Source organism: Gymnoscopelus braueri (assembly GCF_963280865.1).
Source record: "Gymnoscopelus braueri genome assembly, chromosome: 6".
Lineage (NCBI taxonomy): Eukaryota > Metazoa > Chordata > Actinopteri > Myctophiformes > Myctophidae > Gymnoscopelus > Gymnoscopelus braueri.
The window spans coordinates 44,445,996-44,460,991 of NC_137607.1; the positions used below are offsets into that span (position 1 = coordinate 44,445,996).

The 14,996-nt window shown below is 45.3% G+C and overlaps 1 protein-coding gene across 1 annotated transcript in view; it reads left to right on the top strand.

Moving 5' to 3' along the window:
- ptprsa (protein tyrosine phosphatase receptor type Sa) overlaps positions 1-14,996 on the top strand; it is a 282,355-nt gene that overhangs the window by 164,671 nt on the left and 102,688 nt on the right. The window contains 4 exon segments of the mRNA XM_080431352.1: positions 7,707-7,976; positions 8,296-8,877; positions 10,103-10,239; positions 10,739-10,880. Coding sequence (XP_080287478.1) covers positions 7,707-7,976; positions 8,296-8,877; positions 10,103-10,239; positions 10,739-10,880 — 1,131 coding nt within the window.

Consider the following 14,996-nt stretch of genomic DNA (forward strand, 5'->3'; position numbering starts at 1 on the left):
CCTTGGTTGTTCTACAGATCTTTTCCCTGATACAAACCTTTGTTTATCGGCATTCTTTGTTGAGTTTAGTGATTATTGGTCCTGTGTATGTGTGTGGTTTTGTTTTTCCTTTCGTTTTGGTTCTGTTCCTGAACTTCCTTTTCCGTTGAACACGTTTGTCCTTTTCGTGGTTTCCTTTCTTGGTGGCGTTTTTTCTTCTTTTAGTTTACTTACTCAGTGATGCTGCTGCTTCTTGAGTCGCGGAGGATGAAGATGAATGCCAAATGAAATACTTAGTGTGTGTTCAGCGCAGTGTTGCTGCCATCTCGTTTACGGTGATGCATTAAACAAACAAAAAAGAATGAGAACTGATTGGGCCTGATTGGGTTCAGTGGTGATTTCACACAGCCATCATGGGATGTCTTTCACTGTGCCGTGCGGATCAATAACAATATAATGACTTAGGCGCTGCGTTCGCCGTCTCTAAGCGACCACAAAGGCGGCTTTTATTTTCAAAATGACGGCGACGAGACGTGATTGGTTTTGTTGACTGACTGCTGTTTTCCTTCCAAAGTAGTCAGGGAGACTCAATCAAATTCTGATGTATTATTCATTCATCGGCCCCTTCTTTTCCCTGTGTTGAATGTTGGAATTGATTTCCAGATTGACGTAAGCCAAGTAATGAAGATTCTCAAATTGGAACGAAAGAAAGACTTGGCAGACTCTTTTTCTGTTTTTTTCCCCGACACGTTCGGCAGTCATGGCGCCGGAGAGGAGAGGGTGCCAAATGAGTTGTGGATCAATTGCAAGGGGCCGTGCATTGATTTATGTGGTAATTGGGTTTCTCCCAAGTTCCCATCATCTTTTGAGATGTTGCACTCAGCCCATGTGTGCCGGGTTTCTCCGAGGCATATATTAATCTGAACCAGCGCCAGAACCCTCTTAAATCTTATGTCATAGGCTGTCGTAAACTTGCCTGTAAAGTTTATCCCTCCTCTGCTCTTATGAATACATTACTTCCAGTTTTTAGTTTTTCCCCTTTTTTTTCATGGAGGGGAAGGACTATGAGTGTTCAGCTCAGAGTAAATTACAATTTGTAATTACAATTGTAAATTGAGAGGTAATTATGAGTTTGTTTTATCAGGTGTATCACTCACACAAAGGTGATAACACAATCCAACACAGTATCTGGGTCCTGTGAGGACCAGGGCGTGTGTGTCAGTTCAGTGCGTGCCGTGCCGATCTGTCAGGAATTAGACCTGTCGCTGAGAAGTGTGCTTTTTAAGTAATAAACACAGAGCAGTGAGTGTGCCAGTCCCCCTGGGTGCCCACCACCCCCATGTGGGGCTGAGTGTAATGGCTGCCTCGGACAGACCTGGAGGTCATCGCCCTGCCCTCTCGCCATCGCGTAAGAAGACTATAAATAATAGAACACGTTGCCTCGGGCACGGCCTCCAAGGACACTCTGAGTCTACTGGCTTAGTATTTAGTTCTTGCCTGTCTGTGAGTGACTGCCAGGACTCACTGAGGGTCCATATCAACCATACTCGCTGTAGTACTTCCTAAGCAGGAAAGTTGCTTTTTTATACAGAACATTAAGATAAATCATCTAAACCGTTGCATCAAAAGCCATTGTTTCCTTAGAGGAGACGCATTATGTATTTGATCTTTTCTTTGTTTTAAAATCAAGATCCTCTTCTCCACCAACCCCCCATCGTGCTGTTCTGCGAGACGGCTCATTAGACAAATTTATATAATCCTAATCCTTTTGAATTCTCGCTGTTCCAATTGGCAATTAAAAGATGCTCTATAGGCAGTTGAACACCACCACTCAGTATTCTCTCATTGCCGTCACGGCCCAATTCCACTGAAGGGAAATGTGAAAGAGAACCCGTCAAATTCTAGAAGTGCAGGGCTACATTTAGCCCTGACTGCTGGTTTCGTGGTTCCAACCATGTCAATGATGCAGCAAGACTGCGCTGTGAAGAATGCACGTGCACGTTTGCCTTCCTACAACAATTGATGCCTGCCTGGTTTGTGAATGTGCTTGCATGTCCTGCTCTGCATTTGTGTGTTTGTAACGTTGGGAAAGAAAGCTAGATTACACCTTATGTTCTCACTGGCCAAAGCAAAAAAAAATCCTGCCATCTCTATTAGATGTTTGTCTCAAGGAGTCCTGAAGTACATAGCCCACCACACACCCACCCCTCTGAAAAAATTGCTCATTTGTCTTCGAATAAGCAAACATAAAAGTTTTCACTCTCTCTTTTAATCAGGTGTAAAAAAAAGCATTAATACATTGCCTGTTAACAATCTGACAGATTAGATCCAGTGCTCATAGCATCACCACAGAGAGGGGCATATCTGCAGCAACCATTTGACTGCCTGTCTTCCACCTGCAAGACAGTGTACCACCAAATCTTCTGTTTGCAGTTACTAGCCCACCTCCCCACCCCCACCCACCGCCACGATTTCTCTCCGTTTACTTTAAGCAATAATTTCCATTTTGATGGGGCCACCCATAGTGACTGTTTTAGCACGGGTGCAGCCCAATGTCGTATTAATACATAAGACCCCTGTGGTTTTGTATGTAAATGCCCTCCGCCTCGCCAGGCAAGTGTAACTAAAGGATCTATATTATGCGGAGCCTGTGTGACGTCGGGCAGTAAGAGGGTGTAATCTCAGCTTCAAGGTGACACTAAAAAAAGGCTGCACATTATGTTGGCTTCCCCCTTCATTTTGGGGCAGCACTCCAAGGCTGCCTCGCCAAAATGGCCGATAATGTCTGCCTTCTGACCTCTTGTGGTTTTGTTTTTTTTGTTTTGTTTTTTGGCACAAACCCCTTCCACGCCACCGCCCACTTGTTTAGAGATTAGTTCAGTACTCTGGCGTTCTCTCTCGACTGCTTTTCACCTCGTTCCACTTTAAGACTTCTTTGAGTTGTCTTTCTCTCTCCACATTGGGGCTTGAACCAGGATTATACGTTGTTTACGTCCAAAACCTAAAAGAAAGGTCTAGTATTTTTTTTCTTTTTCGTTTCCTTTTCACCCTTTCTTTCCATTCCAAATGGGCCGGCTGGGCTCCCGGTCTCTGTGAATGAGGAGCGTGTCCATGCAATTGGGATTCTTTTGGGGGTTTTTGTTTTGTTTTTCGCTGGGCTTGCATTTCTAAAGGGTAGACTCTCTGAACGAGTCACACACATACATCACATCACCACCACCTCCTCCCCTTCCCCTCTTTGTCAGCTTGCGAGAGCCTTTAGAATCACTTGCATGACTGAGTATTGCATTCCACCCTGGTCCTGTTGTTGATTTCATACACAGATGTACAGAGCTATACGTATAGTTTAATGGTAGACTGATGAAACACCGAGGCGTATAGCCTATGCGGTTTGTCTCCACTATTTTCCTTCGGAATCTTAAAGGGTGATTTATACTTTAGTTGCAGTAGCCTGTGTCATGCATCGGAAATAGAGCTGCGATTCGTTGTGACCTTGTAGATCGGCTATTTTAGATGTGCGATACAGCGCACACCCAAGTATAAATCAGGAATTATGTTCAGTTCTCCGTTCTCCTCTCTCTCGAAAGATAGATGGGGAGATCGCCGTTTGTTGCCAGAACAACCCACAGGCTGAATGTATTCGCTTGGGCCGCGTGGTGCATGCAGTAAACTTGCCAGTTTCCCATCGTCTTTATGTTCTGCGGGCAGTAGGTTTGTTACTGACGGTTTCCCCCAAAGATTCCACCCAGTTGTCACCATGCCTGTTAAGATTGTAGGAGCCTGGAGTTGAAAGGAGACATCATTCCTGTGGAAAAACCTCATTCACTCAGCCTCAAAAGCTCCCCCGGTCCATTGGCAGACATTCGCCCCAGATAGAGAAGAGCACATGATCATATGCAAACCCTCAATTCCCTCCCAAAACAGAAACACTTTGATCCAGTTCACCTTTTAGTCAACGTGCATTCACATTGGTCATGACCAAAATAAATGAGATCAGAGACAAATGATGGCTGAAAAACATCTAATAGTATTGATGCAAATCCTCCCTTGTTGAACACAGCTGCACTATGGAACTTGTCTTTGCTGTTCAGACATTAATTCTGTTGTGGATATCTTTTATGTTTGGTTTACTTTACTTTTTGATTTTGTGCGTGTGTGTCTGGAACAATGCTACATCTGGAAATGAATGGCATGCTTGGATGGGCTTGGGTGACTTTTTTTTTGGATTGTCCTGGTTCTCCCTGTGACTGGGGGGCGGGGGGGGGGGCACACCTGTATATGACACTCATGCCATAGCCACACCCATGCATGTTTGTGTGTGGAATGGGCTGCCCTTTCACCTTTGTTGTTTGTTAGGCGCTTTTTTTTAAATAATAATTTAGAACATTGCAATGTATATTTTTGCCCCCACCATCTTGGGCTTCAATTCGGGGGGAACGAAAACCTTGACCAAAAGTTCTGTCATAAAATATAATCCTATTTTAGTCAGAGGTAGTGTAGAGATATTGTTGATTATATAATGTAACTATAATATTTCGATGAATCCCATTTGGGTTGGCAAATCCTTTTTTGCTGTAAGCAATACAATTTGCCTTTTTCACAACCCTCTCTCGTACATTTTATTGATAGTTCTTGTGACTGTTTCTGTGGTTTTGAGTTCTACTTCATCTAAAGGCACCTTGTTCCAGTTATGAAACTGCAGCAGCTTTACTTGAATTGACCTTTCACAGCCTCAAGGTCAGGTCACGTCATGCCCCAGCTAGTCAGCAATTGACATTATCAGTGGACTGCAGCACCTTCTGAAGGGGTGTGTGTATTGCAGCGTAAATGTAAAGAGTAAGGCTGTTATCGCCCTGCAGAGATGGCGGAAGGTCATCGCCCGTGTTCGCTTCAATCAGTACATGTCGTGTGTAAAATGTATTATTAATCATTTCATACATGGCACAAAAATACAATGTTATCTTACATAGCCAACTCAATTCAAGTGAAAAGGCTCTTCTAAAGGCCAACGGTAGCGGCAGAGTTGGAGCTTTGTTTAACCTTTTACATACCATCTATCCTGCGAGCTCCTTTCATTAATAGCCGACGGTATGGCCGAACGACGCGCATTCAAACAGGTCAAATCCCTTCCGAGTGTTGGTGGGTGACCGACGGCCTGTATGAATCCCATTTGGATCGACACGGCGTGCTCTGGAATGCTTGCTATCCTCGATGCCCTTTCTTTCTCACGCTCCCCACTGCCCCCTTTCGTTCCATCCGGCTATCCCGGGTCACGTGAGCATCGAGGTGGCGAGTTTGAGGGTGGGTGTGGGTGGTTGTGGGGGGATTAGTTGACTCTGATTCTAAGCCCCAGTGTGTGAGACCTCCAAACCCACTTTGAGCCATGTTTTATTTATTTTGTTTATTATTATGATTTTTGGTTCTATCTTTTTTAGTTTTGCTCCAGAATCACAGTCTCCTTATTCTATCCCCAACTTCCTCCTAACCCCTCCCCCCCACAACCCCCACCCCCCCGCCCCCCACTCGCCCTTTGCGTAAAGTACAGTATGTCCAGCGTGCCCCATTTCTGTGCGTCTCGTTTGTCGGCCTGTCTGTCTTGTCTCGTCTTGTCTTGTCTGACTGTCCCGTCTGTCTTCTTGTCTGTCTTGCTGCTTGGGTCTGGTTTCTGTTCTGCCTCGTGTCCCTGTCTTGCGTTATCTGTCTTTTCCTGTCTGTCTACTCGTCTGTCCTGTCACCTGTCTGTCTCTCAATCAGCTCTTCGTTTAGTTCATCCTCTTTTTTTCCGACTTCTCTTTCTTCCTCAACTTCTGTCTCTCTCACACTCTCTCCCTCCCTCTCTCTCTCTCTCTCTCTCTCTCTCTCTCTCTCTCTCTCTCTCTCTCTCTCTGTCTCTCTCTCTCTCTCTCTCTCTCTCTCTGTCTCTCTATCTCTCTCTCTGTGTGGACCTTCTTTGCATGTCTTCCATTAAACATTGTACAGTGTCAACTAACTCATGCTCCCTCCAAGCTGCGCTAACACTCACATACTGTACACACGCGCACACCCATAACGACTGACAAAACGCACCTACATACAAACATGGCACAAACGCACCTCACATAACACACTATCCCTAAACATCTTTCCTGTCGGTCCCATTGTCAACTCCTTTTCTCTTGTTCACTCAAAACTCTCTATCCATGAATCCTAGAAGATCTCCTTCTCCAGTGGAAGGTGTCTCTGTCTCTCTCTGACTCTCTCTCTTTCTCGCTCTGTCTCTCTCTCTCTGTCTCTCTCTATCTCTGTTGGTCCAGTTCTGTTTCTTTGACCTATCTCCTACTATCTGTGATTAGTCGACTCTTCTGGCTCCAGCCTCTACTACGGCCTCTGTCTCTATGTATTTCTTCTAGACCACACCACTTTGTTCCTCCTCTCTATACTTCTTTTGTGTTAACCGGGACTCGCAATGTGACGATGTGTCCTTCCCGTCACATTTTGTCACATTGGCTGAAGGAAAAAAGAAAAAAAAAACAATAATTAATAATAACGGAGAAAAAAAAGTTTACACATGCAGCACTGAAGTGGGTGACCCCGTCCCCTACCCCTTCTCCCACCCAACCCCCTCTTTCTCTCTCCTCCTCCTCTCTCACCCTCTTTATCTCTGTTCCCTTTCTCTCTACCCCTTTTTCTGAGGTGCTCCTGTCCTTGTATCTCGTATTTTCTCCTTTCTTCTCCAATCGTCTTTTTGTCTGGGCATGCTAGCGACCCTTCAGTTATATTCCTCTATGCATTTTATCTCAATTTTTTATATCTGGTTTTGTTACCATTTTATTTATTTTTACTCCTTGAGTTTATTTTTACCTCGGTCTATTATGCATGCTGTCTGTGAAACTGATAGCTGCATCTATCAATGGAACCGTGTCAGATCTTAAAAAGGCTTTGTCCAGTGGATCTACCCTAAACCACAAAAATCTCATTAAAGTTTCTCATCTTTAGCGATTAGCCTAGGCAAGTAGAAGGGCAGAGCAAAGAAAGCCACACACACCCACACGCTAGCGGGACGGAGACGCCCCCTAGTGGTGGTTTCAACAGTACAGAGTAACCCTATACTTCCTGTGCCGCGGGAGGAGGAGCCTATCACGGCCTACTTCCTGATCTGCCATGAGTGGCGGAGAGAGGGCAGGAAGTCTCAGGTTGCCTTACGTTGCAGGCCTCATGTGATAGCAGTATATCACATGGCCCTTATCACTCTCGCTCACACCTGGCGGTCCATGGTTAGGCTGTTTTTAGTTCAGTTAGCATCTTCAGCAGCTCAGTTTACGAAGATGAGAAACTCATAATAGATTTTTGTGTCTTTAATTGTGCTGTGATGGGTCAAATATTGGTCAATGGAACCTTGTTGCTATGAATCGTTGCTTTACTGTCAATCTATATTGTTGTTGAAGCAGTTCTGTTAGTTTAGTTCCTTCATATTATTTGTATATTTTTTAAATTTTATATATTTTTTTAAAAGGTAATTTTGCTTTTTTCAGTTGACTTTTTTTTTACCACGTTGATCCTTTCTGTAGATGTTAAGTATTTCCTTGTAAAGGGTAAATTCTCATCGGCCTGTCCTGTTACTTCTTCTTCTTCTTCCTCTTCTCTCCTCTCTTTTTTTGACTCCCCCTTGACACCCAACCCCACCCTCACCCCTCCCCCCGCTCCCTCTTCTGGTTCCTCTTTCCTTCCTCATGCCGTCCTCCTCCCAGTGCGGCGAGTGCCTCCTCGTTTCTCCATCCCCCCGACCAGTCAGGAGATCATGCCCGGCGGCAGCGTCAACATAACGTGCGTGGCAGTGGGCTCGCCCATGCCGTACGTCAAGTGGACGCTCAACGGGGAGGACCTGACCCCGGAGGACGAGATGCCCGTGGGCCGCAACGTCCTGGAGCTCAGCACCGTCCGCGAGTCGGCCAACTACACGTGTGTGGCCATGAGCAGCCTGGGCATCATCGAAGCCGTGGCACAGATCACCGTCAAATGTAAGAGCTGCGTGTCGCACAGGGGCTGCTGTTCATGACACCAATGTTAACCCCTTAAAGCCCTATATACTTCAACAAAGGCCGAATAGCGATTTGTGTCAATTTGATGTGATTTCTTAATATTTTTCTCCATAGATTTCTCAGCATTGCAGCAAAAAAAGTATTCGTTTGGCATTACTTTGTTGTCCATTTTTGTGGAAATGTCTTCTGTGGCCAACACCATAACAACATACATTGCACGCACATCACATAAAAGGAATTAATGGTGTAAAAACAGTGAATAATATCAATTGAGAGATCAACCCTTCCTCTCCCTCAGCTCTTCCCAAGCCCCCTGGCACGCCGGTGGTGACCGAGACCACCGCCACCAGTGTCACCATCACCTGGGACTCCGGCAACCCCGACCCGGTGACCCACTACATCATCCAGTACCGCGCCAAGTCTCCCGACAGCAAGTTCGAGACCATGGACGGCATCACCACCACGCGCTACAGCATCGGCGGCCTCTACCCCAACACCGAGTACGAGATCCGCATCTCGGCCTTCAACACCATCGGCCAGGGGCCCCCCAGCGAGCCCGCCGAGGCGCGCACGGGCGAGCAGGCGCCCGCCAGCCCGCCGCGGAACATCCAGGCGCGCATCATATCGTCCAACACCATGATGGTGCGCTGGGAGGAGCCGGAGGAGCCCAACGGGCAGATCAAGGGCTACCGGGTCTACTACACCATGGACGACTCGCAGCCCATGAGCTCGTGGCAGATCCACAACGTCCAGGACAGCATCATCACCACCATCCAGAGCCTGGTGGCGTCAGAGACCTACACCATCAAAGTGCTGGCCTTCACCTCTGTGGGAGACGGGCCGTTCTCCGAGCCCATCCATGTCAAAGTGCTGCAAGGAGGTGAGGTTTTGATTGATGTTCTTTTATCCATAGAAATGTATATTATTCACAGCGGTGCATCTGGCTTTGTCGAGCGTCAATACGAACACAATATTGACCCTTTGTTCGGGGGAGGGAACCCCACCTGCCAGCGGGGGGCGGGAGGAGTAGGACGAAGGCTCTACGTCCTCCCGGTGGGGGCTCCTCACTGGCAGGTGAGCCAGTAGGATGCAACAGCAACACACATAAATGTGTGTGGGGAGGAGTCAACTGTCATAAGAACTAAATTGGGGAGAACAAAAAGGGATAAAAAGCTAAAAAATATTTAATTATAAAATAAATAATGCATCTATGTCTATTGTTGTGAAAAGTGACTTTATTTATTGTACTTGAGAGCATTTGTCATGTTATTATGTTGAGGACCACAATGGAAATAAGTCCTAGACTTTGTTGTGCATTTTCCTCAAAAATGTATGTTATTAGTACGCTTTATTGTCAAGGTTATAGTTTCTTTTCTTCTAATAAATCAAATCAATTCAAAAGTACATGCTTTTGAAAACTTTACCCTGTGAGTTTTACTGTACCTTTGTGGGGAAAAAAATAGAGAATGTCAGGGAATTAGTTTTATTACGTTGGAAACAAATTTTATAGCCCTTGTTTTTTCTCATGGGGGAATTTGTTCACTTTACTTTCATTCACTTTATACGCTCACTCAGATCAGCTAACACAGGGAAGCTGTCAGAACCTTCCCTAAAACATCCGCAATAACGCTCCACACGTCACAGACTCTTCTCCCTTCTGGCCCCCAAACTGTGGAACAAACTACCCATTGCAGTTAGAACTGCAGACTCACTCCCAATTGTCCGCCTTAATCTGAAGACTCACCTCTTCAGACTCCACCTTACTTGCCCTAGCCTTTACGACCATGCAGTCTTATGCAAAGATAAATGTAATTTAGACAGATGCCAGGTTAATTTGTTGACCCTGATATATTATAGTTTGTATAGTTTCTATTTGAAAGATCTTTTTTTTTGTTGATATTATACTGTTTAGACTGCTAGGTTGGTTTACCTATGATCCTAGATTACTGAGGCACTACACTGTCTCTCTGCATTTGATGTATGTGTTTACCTTGCTTATTGTAAATTGCTCTGAGTCTGGATTAAGAGTGTCTGCTAGACGCCTAAATTGTAATGGGGTTGAGTGTTTCCATGTCTCGTTTCATGTCTGTTTCATGTCTTTCCAGTTCCTGGTCAGCCAACCAAGTTCCTGGTGGGCGCTGTGTCCGACACCAGCGTTGAGCTGACCTGGGAACCGGCCTATGAGAAGGAAGGGATCATTAACTATGTACTGCGCTACAAAGAGGCTGGTCATGGTGACCAGGTAAGATCACACACAACACAACAACTTTTCGTGATAAAAAAGTAACGTCACTGTCGGGTGGAAACCTTTTATGTCCAAAACCGTTACTTTCCAGGAAATGGAGAAAATAACCCATGTTCCAATGGATCCAGTGAAGTTATTATTTTGTCACAAGCTCTTGTTCATACTTTTAACTCATTGACTTTCATACATTTAACTCATTGACTGCCACTGACAAGTACACTTGTCAATTGGCCCGAGGCTCACACTGCCATTGACGAGTATGACGAGTTGTGTGTTTTCAGTGGGTTTCCACTAGATGGCGCTGTTCGCTAACCTGGGAGTCACCATTTGACTCCCAGTAAAGCAAAGCAGCAGCAAGATTTTTAATGTAGGGTGAAATCAGAAAAGTCACTAGTATAGATCCCTGAGCGACTCCGCTCAACAACGTATGGGTTTTAATTGGTTTATCACAGTGATGTCACCACACCCCTCTTCTTCCTCCTCCGCTCAACAACAGCAAAAGAAATTTGGCCCCACGTCGTCCTTTGTGGTGGAGGGACTGCGTCCCAACACAGAGTACGTCTTCTCTCTGGCCGCCATCTCCAACAGAGGCACGGGAGCCTACACCAACGACGTATCCCAGAAGACCTTGCAAGCCAGTATGTAGCCCCTTTATTTCCTCTCCTCTCCTGCTGATCCCTCTGCAGGGAACATTGGTTGGTTTGGCATTCAGTGATGATGAAGTGGTTCAATGTCTTCTTCATGACATGTTTGTGTGGAATCTAATGAGGATGTGAATCTTTCTTTTTCCGACTCCAGGCTCTAACGTTGCTTTTTTTTACTTGAGATGTCAACACCTTTGAACTTGTGATTGTGTTTTGTTCAGACATACTCAGGGTTCAAAGCTGATTCAGACTATTTGCAGAGCTGTGTAATGACTTGTCTTTCTTCAATTGCCGTGTCGCTGATCCCATGGCTGAAAAAAAAAACATGTTTCATATTTTTGGAGTTGATTGATATTGATTATATTTTTTTCTCCCCGCAAGAGCTCAAGATGTCAATTTGTTATTTTCTGCCCTCATGAAAATATACTCTTATCACCCATGGTATATTATTGCATATACAATGGGTGATAAGAGGTTCAATTCAATCAGCAAATTCAATTCAACCTGTCGAACTATGGTGGCTTATAACCTTTTACCCTCTATTTTAATATTCTTTAACCTCTACTCTGGATGGGCGCACCGTACCGTGTCAGACAAATTGAGTCTTTGCGGACGGACACATTTGTCAGCTTCTTTATACCTCTCCCGTTCACTTCTGTTCAGATTTTACTTTTCCTTTTGCCAACAGCAAGTGCACTTTTTTCTCTCACGTGACACAAGAGACACAAAAAAAATCCCTTTCTCCTCTGTGACTGCCGTGGCTTTCTGCCAAACGCCACAGAAGACACGGTTTGGGAGGTTGGGTGGGGTGCATGGGTCGGACAACCACCCAAGGTACTTATATTATGGCTGATTTATATATATTCGGTTGTGCGTTGTGTTGCACACCGAAAATAGCCAATCTACAAGCTAGTGCGACGTGTGGTGAGCTTGTAGATTGGCCATTTTCGGTGCACAACACCGGCACGCGCCCAAGCATAAACCAGGCTATAGTCCCAGCAGCAGATCAGAACAGTAACAATTTACTTTTTGTCAGATATGGCAGGAACACAACTAAATTATTTAAACACACAGGGCTAAAAATAACCCTGACATCATAGCTCAGTAGGAGAGTAGAGCACAGTTGGCTTAACAAATCCAACATGAGCCGAGGAGGGACTAGTGTGGAGCTGACGGTATGAAATGCACTCCTCCTCTCCTGATGTCCCCCAGAGGATGCACCACACCACAGTGTACAGACCCCTGCTTTAAGGTCAACACTGCGACCAGAAACCTCTTCATCAAACATATTAAGGTAGCTACAGATTGTCCTGGATTAGGGATGGATCTGAACACAATATTCTTGGGGTAAGCGCTGAAATGTCTGTCCTCCTCTGGTAGATTGGAGAGGCTTTAGAAAGCAACGGACATTTGATCCGGCAGGAGTCGACGGACATGGGTAGAAAGCCACGGCGGGGCAGTGTGAGGAGAATACCTTTTAACACATTTTCTGTTTCTGTCCGTGCAAACCTGCTGGGCCGCAACCTAACCTGGCCGTTTTTTGGAACAAACTTCACAATTCTCTGTTTGCTTTGTTTTGTTTTTGTTACCGCTGGAGGAGAGCTTCACAGACAGTGCCGAGTCACTGAAGAGAGCACCAGTTGCATGCGACATTACCCCCCCTCCCCTCCCCGTCCACCGGGGGTGCTGTTGAGAATCATGCAACTACTCCACCCCTCTGAACTTTGTATGCTCAAGGCATGAAACCAACCTATATGTCCATCAGACCTCCCTCCCTCCCACAACCCCTCTCCCTCCCTCGTCATCTCTGTCTTGGCGTGTCTTGGGTGTACGTGCACATCTTCCACTGTTAACGTGTATTTGTGAGTCCCCTTACCCTCCTCTTTTGCGTTGTTTTACTGAACTGGAAGCGGCAGGTGGATTGGATCGGATACACCTTCCTCTCTACTTCCACTGTACCTTCCCATCTCTCTCTCTCTCTCTCTCTCTCTCTCTCTCTCTCTCTCTCTCTCTCTCTCTCTCTCTCGTCACTTGTTCCCTTATGAGACGGAACAAAAAAGCTCTCCTTGGAATGGCTTGACATCACCTTTTCTGTCCTCTTCCTCCCCTTTTTCTGTTGAGTCTTTCGAGAAAAGGTTTTTGAGTTAGCTGAGTTTTTTGTTCCTTAACATTAGTTTTCTGAGATTTCACACGAGCAGCATACCTATACTGCTTCTTCGAATATCTCACACCACAAAAAACTGTAGCGTGTTGCTATTGGCTGCCCACCCTAACCCTAACCTCTCACCGCCGAGGTTCTCAACGTTGGCTGGTGGTCCAGGAGGAGGACCACCAGCGATCCAAAAGGACAATTAGGGGTCTGTACGTACACTCTTGGGAGTGTCCGCTCCCAAGAGTGTACAATGGGTGATCTTTGGGACCCCAGTGTTAATTTAACTCTGAGAGAGTACAAATGGAACCAAATGGACCCTCAGGGGCCCATTTGGTTCCATCTGTATGCTCTCAGAGTTACAGACCTGTAAGGGTCCATTTGGACCCCTGGTGGGCCCTGGACCGGACGTTGAGAAACGGTGGGTTAGAACAATGACAGACTCAGGGCTAGACACAATAAGACAAACAAAAATAAACTGTTCCCCTACCACACATGACGCAAAACACACGACACAAAAACTATCATAACTTGATCTTTTGGATCCCTTGGAGGTAAGTGGTTGTTTTTATTGTTGTTGTTTTTTTGGTGCAGGCCAGGGGTCTCCAGTCTGCTGTAACCCTTAGCAATAGGGTTATTTAATATAAATTAATCATCTATAAATTATAGCCTAATAAAATATTCAATTAATAATCTATCCCTATTTTGGGCATGTCATAAGTGTAAAATATACATTTTAGAAGTAGTGAAAATAGCAGATCTACAAGCTCACAAAGTGTTGCAGGGCATAAGGGAGTGAAAAATAACGCCTGAGTGGTTCATTGATTTGTTTTGTATAAACATTTTAATATTGTATAATATTAAAAAACGCGCTCATCGTAAAGTATAGTAAATAATCGCTAAGAAAATAATACATTTTCTTAGCCCTACTTTGCAATGACCTGAGAATGACCCCGATACCAGTACATCTTGACAACCTTCAATACATGTCTGTTTTCACCAAGGAAAAAAACCCCAGAAAAGATAGACGTCCCATCAGAGAATTGAATAATAGCGTGCCAGGAGGCTCTCTCTACATGACGCTGTAAAATATTAATCTGACATGTCTGTGGTTTCAGCAGGAATAACAGCTTTCCCACCAGACGTCTCTGTGAGTCGATGGAGCTCTGTGTGAAACACGGCGCTCAGGTTAAGTGTCTTCTCGGGTGCCGTGCAGCACAGGCAATAGAAACCGCCTGTCTTTTTTAGGAAAAACACACACCGAGCTAAGTCCATTAGGCCCACAAGGCCCCCCACTGAAAGGCCTATCAGCTTCACCACTTAAATCTACCCGACTGTACTGTATGTACTTTGGTGACTAGATGTTAGGCCCTCTCCTTTTATCCCCTCTACACCAGATCCCTCCCCTGAAAGTTGCAGATCTATCTATCATCTACAAGCTCATAGTGAGTTTGTAAGATCAGCAATTTTTCGCCCCAATGTGGTTAAAGACAGCATCATATGTGCAGTACTCGAGCAACAATTTAATTTGGAACAACGAGAGTCCAAAGTGTGCATGCGAGGGTGGCCCCTTCGTACGACACAAATCTAATCGACACCTATTTGGGTTACATGTAGTATGAGGGACAGACATTTGACTGCAGGTCCTCGTTGGCAGATCTGCACGGAATATTCCAGCGCCTCTGTGAGCTAAGAATCCAATTACCTTGGTGTGACACTGCCAGAGACCATCATTAAAAACACACACCTCATTGGAGAGGGGCAACATGAGATTGACACACACGCGCGCGCGCACACACGCACTCGTCGCACACGCACTCACGTTTTTATTACTGTATTCATGAGAACATGCTTGTAGATTCACTATCTTCGTTGCGCGATACCGGAGTGCAATTAAGTACAAATCAGACATAACTCCAAATGGCAAATGCCCATCCTTAATCTCTTCCTAATCGTAAGCA